This window comes from Falco peregrinus, chromosome Z (assembly GCF_023634155.1).
Source record: "Falco peregrinus isolate bFalPer1 chromosome Z, bFalPer1.pri, whole genome shotgun sequence".
Lineage (NCBI taxonomy): Eukaryota > Metazoa > Chordata > Aves > Falconiformes > Falconidae > Falco > Falco peregrinus.
This window is the reverse complement of record NC_073739.1, coordinates 58934842-58950626: the sequence shown is the minus strand read 5'-3', so window position 1 is coordinate 58950626 and position 15785 is coordinate 58934842. Positions and strand designations below refer to the sequence as shown.

Sequence of the window (15785 nt, the reverse complement as noted above, 5' to 3'; positions counted from 1 at the left end):
CCAAGGTGCAGGAAGTGCTGACCCATGAATGAACATGCAGGGCCCAGATTATGCACCAGCCCATCTCATCAAGGACTGGCAAGCAAGGTGCCCACAGCAGGCACTCCTCCCTGCTTGCCTCCCCTCCCCAGGGTGGGGGCACCTAGCCCCTGCCCTCTCTGATCATGCTTCCTAGGTTGGGGTGGACACTGCTTCTCCACCGTCCAGCACCTGTGCTTTCATTCCACAACACACAGTAGTTCAAGGATACCCATTCCAAAAAAACACCGAAACATTTGAGCAAGTGAAGCAAACACAGCAGGTTAATAATTTCCTGCAAGGAGCAGAGCACAGGAGAGCACACTCGCTTATCATCCCACAGAAATATGACCCACCAGTCCTGCCTATCACTGCCACCAGGCATTTTTTTTCCACTTTACTTGAAAGATTATTCCTAGTAAATCATAATCGGCTTGAACAGCAACAGTATCAAGCAAATCCTGAGGTAGAACAACTAGTTAACAGAAACACCACTTAACAGGAGAGGTGAGCTGGAAATTTGCACACTTCGTGTTGCCTGCCTCAAGTATTAGACTTCATCTAGCTCACTCACATGTGCTATAAATCCCATTTCCAGCACAATATTAATATTTCCTGTTTCAACAGCATTCAAGTAGTTTTAAGCATGCTGTAACATAGCTACATCCTTTCTTTACCAAGAGACTTCAGGGTAGATGAGCCTGCTTTGCACAAAGAGCACATGGAGAACCACTCCTACCAAATGAATTATGTGCACTTGGTTAAACAAAGTAGTTAAACCTTTCAAGTTCTCATTCAGTAGTTTAATTATTAGCAACCTACAAAAGAGTGGAAGAGATAAACAGTGTATTTGGTTGCCAAATTACACCCATCAATAAAAAAGAAGAAAAGTTTCTCATAAGCCACAAGTACTACAAGAAAGTATACACCCAAAAGAATATATATGCATAAGATACAGTTAAGCTTTTGCTTTTTTAGCTTTAAAAAACCCATCTATTTTCACTTCGAAAAATCCCATGAAACTTTTACCAAAAGATTCCCCCCACCCCACCCAAACTGAAAAACAGCCATTTGTTTCTCTGTGTTTAATATACATGCAGACAAATTTATAGTTTCTGAAGTTAAATACTTTACAAAAAGCCACTGGTTTGCAAGCTTTCATATCCTGCCAAAGAAAGAAACTAGGTGCAGTTTCATGAGAGGCATAGGCTACGTTTCACTTTAGGTTTGCCCTGCCTGTCTCCACAGGCCGGGCAGCTCTCTCTCACGAAGCTTTATGCTGATGGTTTGTCTCATCTCCTGACTCCTACCTAGTGCCAAACAGGAGCAGTCCTGGGAGCCAGGACCACAAGCACAAGCAACACTCTCGTCACTGGATACCAAAGTCAAGCTTCCCCTGTATTTACCCACCTATTCCCAGTGAAGCTAGCTTTCCAGCTGCAGCGGGTGACATGAAGACTTCAGCTGCCTTTGTCTCCAATAGATGTGTTTGGTGATGCTGAAGCATCTAGTTTCTCTCCCACATACAGGGACCTAGAGCATACATTAATTTAGCTACTCTGAACATGGAAATGCCTGAAATGCTTTGCAAATCCAGACACTCATGGCCTCACTCACTGAAGCTTTATTACATTCTTGGAAGTGCAGTAAAGCTATTCAGACATTTCACAAAAACTTAAGTATTTGTTTCTCTCACAGGTTTCAGGGAGAACTATCTATAAAGCACCTGGGAGCATTAGGAAAAAGGCATCTCAAGGATACAGTGCTGCCTGATTCATTGTTTTCCTATGTTAAAAACTTCACATTTAACCTGTGAGGCACATACAAGATTCATACTTTTTCTCTTGCAGTCTTTAACAGCACCACACATTTTTGTTGTAATAATGGCTCATGCCTCAAGTTATAATACAAGTCCCAGTTCTTTGCAGTTCTGTGAACCTCTGCATCTGATTGTGCTGGAATTGAGAAATAAACCAGCGAACAGCTGTAGCCAGACTGAAAACCAGCTATGTAAATTCAGTTGCAGTGCACCTGTTAGCATGGTTTCTGCCTTATAAGATGCTTCTGTGTACTTGTATGATCTCACTTTAGTTGGTGCTGGACATGAGCGTGTGAAACACTCCATGGAACACCAACAGAAATCTCTCGCACATCTCTTTTAAGCTATTGACAGCATGCAGATTTGGAAGCACCTTTCAATAACCAGTCCAGGAAGCCACAAGGCTTTGGACCTAACAGACTAAGAGAAGGCTCAAAGACTTTGCTCTGAGCTCCTGTTTCTCCCATGAACCACGTTCATCCTGAACTGCTACCCACCCAGAAAGGGATCCTCTTCTTTGGTCTACAATCAGTTTTGACTTTAAAGACAAAAATTATCAGCTCTAAGAATATTTTCTAGATGTGAGTCTAAGTTACTACATCAGCAAAACTTGTAATGCAAAGCTAGGCTTCAAGTTAGAGCTAAGTCTTCCCAGTTATTATTTTGTGCTATAAGGTCTTATGCTCAGGGACACATTTTCCCCAGTGGTACCCATCAGGCTACAAAATGTAGCCAAGATTTGCATGTGTCTTCCCTTTTAGTTATCAGAATGAAATTCTGGTGATAACCACGCACTGGTTCAGATAGTTCCTAGCAGAGAATTATCATAGTGAAATGCTAACCTTCTTCAGAGCAACACACAAACACTGACAGAAGCCTGAAGCCAAAGTCAAAAGTCCAAGTTAAGTTAAACATTTAAAACTGTACTAAGTTGCTAAAGCAAGGAGTCTTAGCAATTTGATAGCCTAACTTGGACCATTTATTAACTCTTATAAGAAATCAAGCACAGATACAGTGTTCGACATAGGAAACTGTTTGCCAGTGACCCAACATGTGGCTTTAATTATGTTGAGAACCTACAACTTATGATGGGCTTCATAAGAGCTCAGATAATGATAATGATGGCAACTTGTTTGTTAGGGAGCCTCTTTTTTGGGGGGTGTGTGTGTGTGTGCTTTTTAAGATGCTGCTTTTCTCCTCGTCCTAAAATGGTGGACTAAATACAGTGTAGATAAAGCATATTTGGTTTTCTAGATGTAGGCTAAAAAAACCTAAACATCCACCCATACCTGTGATATCACTACAGACAATACTATGATTTGTTCTTTGGTGCATGGCGTTCCCTATAGAGTTCTTTGGTGTATTTTTTTTTAAAAAAAAACAGGCATCAGCTTGGGGCATTTGAGGAACCTTTGCGCAGTGCCTTGAAAGCAATGTTATCTCAAAGGTTCCTGCAGAAAAAAAAAAATCCATCCTAAAAAAATTAAATGATACAGTGTGGTACAGTAGCCACAACCTCTCACTCAGGGAAAGACAGAATAGCCACCAGAGCCTAGACAAGCAGGCAGCGTTGGTCAGAGGGAGGTGGCATCAGAGAAGCCAAGAAGGATGCTCTTACCCACTACTGACCCTGGGACAGGAAAGCAAACACCAGGAGAGTGGCTACAGTGCAGAACACAAACTTCTCTCTTGTTATCACAGCAAAAAGTTCTGAACTATCATAGCAAAGCATAAATAGCGAGAGGAGAGACCGTATCTTCAAAACTGCACTCGGCACCCTTAACACGGTTATTCTTCCCCCACAATAAATAAGGCCTGAGATTCTTAAAAATACTCTGGAGCAGCTCTTGCAATAGGGTAAATCATCCTCAGCACCCAGGCAGGAGCCAAGGCACAAAGATGAGCCCTTTAAGTCAAAGCCCCGTCTTTGACTACGGCAGTCTAGCAAATGCCACATGTTCAGACTCACCTGTTCTGGTACCAGTCATACCAGACCTGCACAGGAAAGTCCCTGCTGCTGGGGGCCTGATGGACACACCATGTACAGTTGAGGACTTTCTCCATGACAGGCAAGTGTACCAAGTGCCAGCCTGGGGCTGGAGCCACCATGTGGCACACTGCCCAGACACTGTCCTGCCATGCAGGCCGAGATGATTGGGAGATTGGCCTCACAAGCAAAATACTCACTTTTGCTAACACATTAGCATGGACACCCAGCTACGCCTGTAGTAACCACTCTAAAAAAAGTTATCAATACAGACAGCTGTGAACACACCTTCAAAAGCCTCTCATCCACTTATGAGGTAGTGCAAATGAAAGAAACCTATGGGCAGGTTCCACAGACTGTCCCAACCGGTAGGTATCAAGAGAGGAAAATGCTCAGGATGGCAGAGCATCCTCCAAGCTGCAGGTCTCACTGCCAAGCATCACCTTTTCTGTCTGCCCCGGATGGAAGTGAGGTGAACGCAATGTTATCAAGGGGTGTTGTGCTCCTTTCAAAAAAGTGATTTTCAGAACCGGTTTTAAACAAAGCTGTTATGCTAGGAGCAGGGAAGTGGAAGCTGCTCATCAGACCACAGGACGCCAGGACTGCTTCGAGTTTTGCAAATAATTTGCACGTTCACTTTTTGCAGTGCCTGCTTTATCAGAGGCGTTTCTTAGGGGGATGCAAGGGCCAAGGGTTTGCACTGCTCTGCCCACAGAAACGGGGCGAAAGCACAGCCCGGTGCAGGGTCCCGGCTCGGCAGCGCTGCGGGCGCCCTGCAGCAGCAGGGGGGAAGGTGCTTCAGGGCTGCTCTTAAATACGAGTCTGGGAAGTAAATACGCCTCCTCTGAAAGCAGATGCCCACCCTGCTTCTCGCCTCACCCCAGTGATTATCTAAAGTTACGAAGTTATAAGCCACAGTTATAACACCAGAAAACAAAGTTTGAAATGTATAATACGAAATTCCGAAATGAAAACGCAAAGGTTACAAAGTTACAACCAGAAGCTGTAGTCGCAACTCAAGTTACAAGTTTACAACCCAAAGCGATACCGGCAACACCGAAGTTACAAAGTTGAGCCCCAAAACTCCAGCGCTACCCTAAAACCCCGAGCTGCAGAGCGGAGTTGCAGCTATAACCCGCCGGCCGGGCTGCAGAACAAAACCCAGCCCCGTGCCAACCTGCTCAGAACCGAACCGGAGCTCGCCTGCGAGCAAACTAACCTAGGGGAGCGGAGCGCTGCGCGCCGCAGCGGGACTCCGCCGGGCGGGTTCTCCGTTTCGCCCGAGCCCCTGTTGTAACGCTACACCGAGAGCCGGCACGGGAAGGGGCCCGAAAAACCCGGGGTGGGGGTAGGAGAAGCCCGATCGCCCGCCGCCGCCCCCGAGCCCACTCACAGCCGTAGCGGGGCCGCTGCAGAGGCGCCAGCTCCTCATGGTGCATCCTGCCGCCGCCGGGAGGGACGGCGCCGCTCGCCGCCCGCCCTTCTTATGCGCGGCGCGAGCCCCGCTGATTTGCTGCCGCCGGCGGCCGCCACCGCCCCGCGCGCCGCCGGGGCCACCCGGGGCGGCTCCACGCGGGGCCGCGCGGGAGGCGCGCGCGTGCCGCCGGCCCGGCCCCGCCGCCTGCCAGAACAGGGAAAGGAGAGAAACCGAGGGGACGGGGAGGAAGGAAAGGAGATGGGGGGACGGGGAGGGGGAGGGACGGGACCGGATCGAAAAGCGGAAAAATACTACCTACAACGGAAAGCAAAGACGGCAAAAAAAGAGCAAAGCAAAACCAGGAAAAAGCCCCAAAACAACAAAAAAAAGGAAAAGAAAAAAAAATCTAATTAAATAGCAACTCCCTCAATGTAAAAATGCATGATTTAAAATGAAAAATGAAAAGAGTGAAGATCAAACCCCCCAATCCCACAGTGTGAAGGGCCAAGGTGCCTCCTTTCTGGCATGTGGGCAGGGTGGGCTGCAAAGGGGAGTGAAAAACCAAACCCAGGGCTCCCTCCCGCAACTTTGCTCTTCTGAAAAACCGTCGCCCTCCACAAGCAGCGTTTTGGCCAGGCCAGGAAGCCATTACCGCTATCTCCAGGGCACCTTTGGAGTGGGTTGCACCCCTGCAGGCCTGTCCCATGTTGGTGTCCCTTTCTGAGGGGTTTTGCAAGGGAGTGGGGCATGTACCTGACTTCGTGGCTTCCCTGCATTGTCCCTGGTATCCTCAGGGACACTTGATATTGGACAGCGGAGCAACACGTCCATGGGTCAAAGGTTCAAGTCTTGTGGCTACAGGCTCCCAGGTGACATCTGAAATGCACCTGAAGATGGTCAGGGGGTTCTCAAATGGAGACATATTATAGGGCAGGATCGTATCTTCCTGGTAGTCTCCAAGCCCCTGCCATGAAGTTTCCTGGAAAAGTCAGTGAAAAACTGTCTGTGCACAGCCACAACCTGTCTCGTGGAGCCTGTGGTACATGACGCACCTGAGCATGCTTGCGGTTTAATGCATAGCCAAGTGCCAGGTGACTCTCCAACACTGTTTGCAGGTTTTCTAGAAGATTTCAGTCATTTGTGTTTCAAAATGAAACAGTGCTGGATATATACAGTCTCCTCTGTGGTTTTTCACAGGTTTGAGAATGTCTACGGGTTGTTTGCAAGGCCTTTGTTTTGCTCATTCCCTGTCTCTGGCTGTGCTGGGTATGGCTCACAGGTTGAAAATATGCTGGGGGTGAAAAGACACTCCTGGTAGTAATTAAAACATGGATTATTCAGGAGGAAAGGACCAAAAGGGTACAGGAGAAAAATGACACCCAACAGGAAGGAAATACCGTTACTTTTCTTGAGGTCACTTTGATTTTCTCTGCTCCCTTTTCCTTCATCCCTAGACCCAAGGGACAATGAACTTACTGTAAAGGTGTATGATGCAGATACCAGCAGAGCCACAGTCTGCACTTGCCTTTCGGAATGCTTTTTTGAATTTTAAACTGTCACCCATTTGCTTGCTTCTTCTCTTACAAAAGAAAGAAAGCGGGTGACCAAACCCAGCATGAAAATTAAGAAATTGGCTTCCACAGTTTAAAGTGCATTTGAGCTGATTGAAAACATTACATTTGCTTCAAACAACCGTTTTTACTGCCTTTTATTTTGCTATACTTAGCCTAAGTCAAGAACAAATTCTCTCTCAATTTCTTTTTTTCTCTAGTCAAAATCAGAAAAATTAAAGTTTTCTTTAAAATATTTTTTCTGACTAAAATCAAGTGGCCTTATCCCCCTGAAAAGCTTATTTTTGACAGAGCTGCATCACATTTTATATAACAACACTCCTTTCTTGAAAAGCGCTCAGCCTGGTGTGCAAGGTGTGTGGACATGATGTGACACAGTGGCAGTGGAGGTCTCTTTCCTGGAGGAAACATCTGACAAAGCCCCAGAGGGTCTCTGGCAAAGCCATGGAGGATATCTGCAAGATGTTGCCAGTCTGGTGTGGTTTCTTGGTCCCTCACCCACTGTGGTTGGAAAGACACGGGTGTGTGCAGCTGTGGTGCTGCATGCATGCGTGTTGACACCGTGGCTAGGAAAATGTTCATCCTTGTCTCTCCATCTCTGTACCTGCAACACATCCTCTCCCTCCTTCACCCCACAGCTCCCCTTACCCTGGTCTGGCACTGGCATTTTTGTCACCACAAGTATGGGACTCAGGGACTCAGCTAATTGATCCAGATGAGAAACGTTTTGCTTTCAGTAGGGTTATTTCTTAGGCCAGCAGTTTCTCCATCACTTTAACCCAGCTGTCTCTCAAATGCAAGTGTCAGCACAGAGCAGGGGGCAGCCTGGGGTGAGAAATGAAAGGCCAGAGTAGGGAGATGTGAGAGTGGTTTTTTGGCAGCAGTAACCTCCGTAATGCTTGCAGAACAACAAGGGATGACAGGACTCAAATGCTCTCAGCAGGAGATGAGACAGGTAAAAGAATATTGGAGGAACAAGCAGCAGCCGTGTGGGTCTGCTCATGACCTTTTGCATTAGATTTGTTAGTCCCTGGTTTTCTGACTTGAAAGGCAAACTCCATCAGCTGTTTGTGGCACGAAGATTTAGATACCCCTGTCAGGTACCAGGTGGAGGGGTTGCAAACTGCTCCTGCAAGCTGACAGGTGCTGCTGTGTCGGGCAGGGAAGCAACCGCCCTGCACCTCCCTCCTCTCCTTCCTCCTTCTTCCCCTTCTGAAGTGCCACAGCAGCTGTGCCCAGTGCCTGCTCTGCTGTCTAGCAAGTTTCCCTGCAAGAAAGGCAGCACACCATGCACGCTCTCACCATCTTAGGGAAATCTGACTGCAATAAATCAAGCACAGACTTTTGGTCAGACTGCAGCTAAACCTAAGGCTATGGACCATATTATCTTTTACGTACTCAAGCATTCTGCTTTTATAGTTACCAAGAAGCACATTCTTAAGAAATCAGTGTAGTCGGCTATCTAGAATAAATGTTTGAATGTGAACGTTTCCTGTTCACACGCTGGGTCCTTTAACTGAGATTAAGATCAATGTCCTCACCGTATTATCAAGGACATTGTGCTGTGAATAAGTTATGCCCCTGCAGGGAGAGAATGTTGGAGCAAGGTCAGGGTGAATGGGCTGCATTTGAAGATGGTATTTACAGAGGTAGCTATGGACTGCTCCAGATCTAACAGGGAAACAAGCTGACAGAAAGTTGAGAGGAGGCAGGGATGAAAACGTTCACTTCCTACATCTCGTTGCCTGCACTTGGACCAAAAAAACTGCAGAGGCCTCTGTTACTTCACATTTCCCGATGGTCCAGTTGTGTACAAAAGGATTTTATATGGCAAAGGATATTGATATTTGAAATTCTTGGGTGGCTTATGTAGCTAGTGACGCAAGTACATGCAGGTAATTAGAGACACTAGGCTTTTTGTTGAAAACAGCAGCTTTAATGTCATTTTCCCTGTGACAATACCTTTATTTCACTGGTAAATCGTGTGCCTTGGCTAGCTACATTTGTCCTACAGAAAGGAAAACTGTATTTTTTAATTAAACAGAGGGGGTTTATTTTTTTCCACTAGGTATTGCAGAGAAAGACCATATCCTTTTTATTTTCCCAGGGGAGAAAGCCTGGGCTGCAGAGATTGCCCCAGTAAGCAGGAGCAGGGAGCTGCTCCTTAGGTGGGTCAGCCTGACTCTGTGCAGCACAATACGGAAAGACATAAGCTCCAGGCAGGCTCCCAGTTACTGTGAGGACCATTTTGATTGATTCCTTCACACAGCTAATTAAAGGACAACAAGCTCAAGCTAGACTTGCCACACCAGTGATTGTGCAGACCCAATAACAGTGTGCCATGAACAAAACCATCCAGCCATCCTTCACACTCCCCATGCAACCAGTAGATCTTTCCCTGGCCAGTGGAGTAGGGCCTGGGGGCCTTGGCATGGTGGGAGGGCCCTCTCAGCCCTGCTGAACAACAGAGGTGGCTGAAGGGACAGTGACTCACAGGGCTTCAGTGGCAGAGCCGGTGTCCCTGTACACTGGTGAGGATTTCAGCAGGAGCACCAGGTGAACCCAGATTAATAATTTTGCATAACTTGCAGTGAAAATGCCAGAATGGCTGCATTTATGAATCCAACCCAAATGTCAAGATGTGCTCAAGGCAACGTTAGGAAACACTAAATTGTGAAGTTCTCCCTCATGCATGGCTGCCTCTATGGTCTGCCACAGGTCTTGCAAGTGGCCGCCTCTGCAGGGAAGGGGATCAGCACTGGGAACCATGCTGGGTTACAGCCTCCCCCTCAGCAAGGTATTCATGTTATGCATTATTTATTATTGTTGTGAGGTAAATAAGTCATCACATAATTGGCCACAGGGATTCCTGAAAAAACAGTGTTAGTGGGGAGGCTGTAACTCCCCTGCTCAGGAAAAACAAGTGAGGGACATCATGTGTGCCCAGAGGGGAGACATGACAGTGCAACCCAGTGCTCCCCTTCCCCAGCTGCCCCTCAGCTCTTCCCTTCCAGCGAATGAGGGCCTGTGGCCACAGTAGAAGCCCTGGTGAAAAATGTGTACTAAGCTCAAGCTAGACTGGAACTGTATCAGTCAAAGCATCGTAAAGAAATGTGAGATTTCACAAATTCAAAATACCGTGGCAAACTGAATGGGTGGGTAAAATGGGGACCCAGAACAGAGATGCTGAAGTGCTGTTCTCTCTCTTAGCAGTAACACTTCCTTCCTGCTGAGGAAATGATTTTAACTTCTGAACTGTCCTGGCATACAGTTGGAGGCAACACTGAATACCAAAACTCAATGTCTAGAGGAACACGTACCTTAGATTTTACAATGGCTGCTAGGGTGAAGCAAGGTAGTTGGAAATGTGCCTAATTGGGCTCTTTTGGACATCAATCTAAATAAAAAATGATAATTCTGTTGTTATTTACTTGAAATTGAAAACCCAGTTTTTAAAAGCAAAAGAAATAGGTCATGGGATGGAGGGAAAACAAACCTGTGGGTATCCCTGCGCCAAACTTTTAGAAAAAGAAACAAGAAAATGTGTATTAAAATGGGCACAAAGGCGTGGTTTTGTATAGCACTGACACCTGAAAAAGAATACAATTAGAGAAATTACTTGTGTCAGAAATCTGTCATGTTTCTACCACTTGTAAATCTCATGTTGTTTGCCTTAAAGCTGCAGCTACCAAAGTAAGAAGGTGCTTAAACACCTTAAGTTGCTCTGAGGAAAAGAGCCTTTCTTGACCTTGTGTTTTGAGGGAAAACCTGGAAATACAGTCCTGAAAATATCAAAAGCCATATATCCTCCAGGATTTTTTGTCAGTAAACCCTCATGATTTCTGTGTTAGTGCTGTGAATCCAAGGACTTTGATTTCAAACACTGACCCCTTGGCAACAACAATACTATTTGCAGCGACTTCCCAGGTTCTGAATTGCACATCAAAAACCAGACAAGCACCACTCACACTGTTGGGGTTGTGCTCAGGGGGCTATCTGCGGGGTCACACCATTATCTCAGCCATGTGTCTTTGCTGAAAGTGCAAAGCAGTGGTGGTGGGGTGGGAATACCAGGTTATACCGTAGCTTGCTCATCTACCTCTAATGGCTCATGTTATGCGTCCTAGCCTTACCTAAGGTGCATTTCTAAGGTGTACTTTTATGTCCTTTCCTATCAGGTGAGGGGTCCCTCTGCTTTTCTCATCCTGGCAAGACTTGGTTAAATCCTGCCTGCCAAGGTACCTAAGAAACCAGTTTCTCTGCTTGAACAGGTTTTAAAAAAAAAGACGTATTTGTTCAAAACGTCTTGGACAAATGCCCTGGTTCCTGCAAAAGCAGCAGGAGTTTAGCAAGACAGAGGTGGAAATCTTACTGCAAGAACTCTACCAGAAAAGAGCTTTTTCCATTTGTCTGTTGGAATAAATATTTATTCATTTAACAGAGTACTTCGGAGTGGAGTGACTCTCCTTGTCTAGACATAATGAATGACCATAAAAATGAATTCAGAGCTGTTTGAAAGCAGGGAACATCTGTGCCTGGCTACAGCTCACAGATTCAGAAAAAAAGCATTCTTTATTGGGTTGGATGCAGCAAAAGTAAAATCTTGATTGTTTCCTCACATGTCATTCACAAGCTATAAGTGGTCTGCTTGTGGCAGTGTTTCTTTGGTGGGGGGAGAGATTTTGGGGTGGAGGGTTTTTTTTGGTTTTGTAACGCAGCATCTGTGTGCTTCTTTGTGATAGCATGTGCTTAGCAATGTTTCCACTCTGCTAAAAGTCTATGCATTATTTACTCATTAATGTATTACTTATTTATTACTCTCGAGGTAGAGTGCTAGGAGCTTTGCATTTACAGTGTACCAAGTGACAGCTAAGGCAACCCTACAACTATTTCTTGCCTGCCAACAGTTGCCCCACAGATAAAGCACAGGCTAAACTCCCATGGATTTCCACTAGACTAATTTTGGTCTTCTTATTTCCACCACTTTTCCACTGGCACAGCTCCAGCCTTTTGAAAAGCTCCTCATTATTCACATTAGTGTAAAAAAGTGAAGAACATGTCTAAAAGACTGACAAATTCAGGCTCTGGGAGGCTTGGTGAGGAGAGCTAATTCCAGCATCCAGGCTCCTTCACAGGGAACACAGGTCAGCAGCCTCCTCTTATTTAAATCAAAATGGCACCAGTTTGAATTACACTCCTGGAAGCGGCTTTGTTGTTTTTCAAAGGGGAAAAGGGTATTCCTTGGATAACCAGACCCCAAATCAGTTGTGACTGTAGCGCTAAAACCAGTATGTGAAATTCCAGGTAGAAGTTAACCAGAAGCCTGTGTTGATTGGGGAGTGCTGGGATTCTGACACAGGTTCATTGGGTTATGGCAGCACTGTTAGAGGAGAGGCCCAGAGCTCTCTTCTACTTGAGACTTGTCACACCAGAACGTGTGGCAGAGGTGAGCCAGTCCCCAGATGAGGACAGTTTGCTCACCCATCTCACGAGGTGTGTGGTGCCTGGGCAGTGGATTTACCCACAAGTGAAGGATCTCAGTCTACTGCTGGGCAATGATAGCTGCAACTCTGTGTGAGCTTTATATTAATAAGGTCTTTCTTGATCCTTTCCATTTAGGATCTTTTCTCCAATGTTCATTTCCCTTACAGCAGGTCTGGGCTCTTGGTGAACTGCTGTCTTTCCGTAATCCTTTCCATTAGTTATTTTTGCTAGTCTTCCTGTTGGTCAGATTGGCAGTTGCACTGTTCCAACTCGGACCTGTTTGTTTTCTATAACCCAATTACTTGCAGTAAAATAGGGTCCCCTGACATGGCCAGCATTAATGTTTCCGTTAATGTTTCCCTTAACCACAGGGAGGGTTCTGTGTTATCATGAACAGTTATTTTTCCTTGGTTTCAACATTCATGTGACAATAACAATGCAAAGGAACATTTAGTTATGGATGACTTCTTAAACAGATGTGTGCTTTTATCCACCTTTTTTTCCCCTCCAATTTATGATCAGTCAATAGTTCTGATATGCTTTGGCCAGGCAAAGTCTGGAGTTTTTCCCTGGGAATCAGGCTCCATATATTCCGGACTTTAGCAATTACATATTTTAGCTCACAAAACACAGTATGACGGCCCTACCAAAGACCAGTTAGAGTTCACACAGTGTAATACTTATATTGCTGTAAGTCAAGAGTATGACACTATCTTACTGTTCCTTGATCCTATTCCAACACTTTTACTAATAGCTAGTGACTTGTTTGTTTGTTTGTTTTCTCTCTGAACAAATTCACCATTTTATTCAAATTTAAAAAGCCCTGGTTTTAGATCAAGATGGAAAGAACAAAGTCAGACTCCTCCTGTACCGAGAGCTGGGATGTTGAGTAATTTTATCAAGGAGCTTGAGTTTATTTTCCATGCAATTTTACTGGACAGTAACAAACCATTCATTTCTCTAACTCCTTACAAACAGAATGGGAGGGAGGGGGAACATTCACAGACAGCAGTTCACCAAGGGCCCAGATGTGCTGGAAGGGAAATAAACATGGGAGAAAAGACCCTAAATGATATGTAATCCTACATACTAGGAGGATTACCTTTCGGACAGTCTAGCTCTACCACTAGCACTGCAAAGTTGTTTGTAGGCAGAATCTGGAGGTTGCAAGGGAGCTCTTGGGAAAGTGTGTGCAAGGACAGCTGCTCAAACCTAAATGATGTAGTAAATATGAGTCCACTAATGGTTTCACCTCCAGGATGCTGTAGAAGGTGGATTACTCTTAGTTTTATCTGATTACTTATTCCTAGGCTCTGTAAAGTCCAGTCTGACTGGAAAAGCAAAGGTTATTTTTATCTAAAGTCAGGAACCCCCTGGGAGTCCCAGGGTTAAGTAGTTTGCAGTCTGTACGGGCACACAACACAGTTAAATATATTATGATACAATCTGTTGTAAAATGCACAGTTCAGAGCTATTGTAACCACTGACAAAACCACTGTTGTTCTGCAATAATCTGACTCCGTGCATTATCATGAAACTTTTTTAATTAAAGTGCCATTTGCCTGTGGGATAATTGACATTAGATCTGTAGCCTAGGCTGTATCCTATCAAGATTCAAGCAAACTATCTGGATATCCAACCATCATTTTAAGTGGATGCAGAAAGCATTTCACACTTCATTCTTGTAGCTAATGATTCCTAAGCATCTGTTCTTTTTCAGCATTGGACAGTGTTGTTTGAGGAGTACTTTGACAAATTCCTATTCAGCGAAGTGCCACAATCTGGCTTTTCTGAAGGATAAGGGAAGTTAGTCAAGGATTGATAAGGTTGATAAGGTTGAAATGGGTTTGTCTTTTCATTTTCAAAGCTGGAAACGTTGCCTGGATTGGCAGGTGTAGGCATTTCCAGATGTAGCTTGTTCAGGCATTACCACTAACGGTAGTGACTGCAGCTTTTGCCTCTAGGTCTAAATGTAGGGACAGCATTTGGCTTTCCGAGCAGAATCATATGGCACTTTGAAGACGGTAGTGTACCCAAGTGCTGACAGACTTTTGTGTTTGTATAATTCAGCAACTGATGTGGTCAGGCCCTTACTTCAAGCTCTGTCCCCCTCTCCATAATGTGGCTTTTGGTGTCTTCCCAAGCTAATTTGCACATACAACTTTAGTCTGTTATAGTAATACAAAATCATTACTGAAGTCCTGATCAGATCAGTTACATCCACTCTGACAGCCAGAAATAACATGATGTGAAATGGATCTGCAGAAAGACTGGATTCACCTGTATATATGAAAATTTATGTACAGTGGTACCAGAAAACATACAGAATTGTATGACTTCCAGTAAAGCTTAATATTTTTAGGAAAGTCTATGAGGACCTTTAAGCTAATGCTTCTTTTCTCTGCTGACAATGTAAAGCGCTATAAAAAAATTCTAGAGATGACTAAACTGGGTGCGGAGAGGTACATGTTAAGACAGCGATCTCACATCAGCCTAATGTATCATGTGCATAAGTTTACAATTGGAATGGATTAAATAATAAACATAGCCTAGCCAGCATCCTAGTGGAAAGGAAAGCATATGGAGGATGCACATGTTCTATTGTAACATTTGGTCTCAGGTATACACAGTGCTGGATACCACAAAATGCCTCCTCCTCTTAAGTTTGCATCCACAATTTCTATGTACTTGCCTTGTTTCACAAATACATAGACACACACACACATGTTGCTGTGAATTAAGCATCACCTTTTTGCTAACATAACTGTGTCAGCCAAGAATATATACATGTATGCTTGCAAATTCTTCAAAGAAATGCAGTCCTGCAAGCTGATGTGTCCTTTTTGCAGGACGATGTCTTCCAACACAACTTTCCCAGCTGCTGAAGTTTTTCTAGAGCTTAGGTGAAGTTTCTGAAAGGTAGCTATGAAGAATATGTGCAAATCTTCTCCTACACAGCCTTTGGGATTGTTACCTTCTGCACTAAGGAGGTTGATTTCTTCCCAGAATGAGACTAGGAGACACAAGCATAAAAGCTTCATCTACACTAGAGGATGCGAGCAGTGTAGTTATACTACCCATCACCTTTAAATGCAGGTAGATGAGGGTGTACAACTAAGGAGACTTAAAATACGGATTAGTACTTGTGTTGGTTATACTTAATAAACAGAGAAAGTTTTTTTCTGTATTGTACCACAAAATACTCCAGTCACCAAAGGACAGTCACAAAATCATATGTGTTCTTGGCTGTTGGGTTTTACAGTCAGTGCTCTTGCATGAGCTAAAAACCGTTTCAATTCACATGCAGCTTAACTTTTCTCTATTGGTGACACAGCTGAAGAGGCTCATGTGTTTTGTTTATCCATCGTCTGTTTGGAATAACCTATATTTGGAAACCTATTTCTGATCCAGCCATGGAGATGGCAGAATACAAATAACTCAGCAGCTTTTTGTTATTTTAAAGCTACCACCTTGGATCTGTTGTGGCTT

General features: G+C 44.7%; 1 protein-coding gene across 7 annotated transcripts in view; it reads right to left on the bottom strand.

Moving 5' to 3' along the window:
* The window catches only part of IQGAP2 (IQ motif containing GTPase activating protein 2), a 127915-nt gene extending 122547 nt beyond the window's left edge, over positions 1–5368 (bottom strand). For all 7 annotated transcript variants that reach the window (XM_055790519.1, XM_055790523.1, XM_055790521.1 and 4 more), the window contains exon 1: positions 5218–5368. In XM_055790519.1, the coding sequence (XP_055646494.1) occupies positions 5218–5263 (46 nt within the window). In that variant the 5' untranslated portion in view covers positions 5264–5368. The remainder of the gene's footprint in view (positions 1–5217) is intronic.
* Between the last annotated feature and the right edge of the window lie 10417 nt (positions 5369–15785).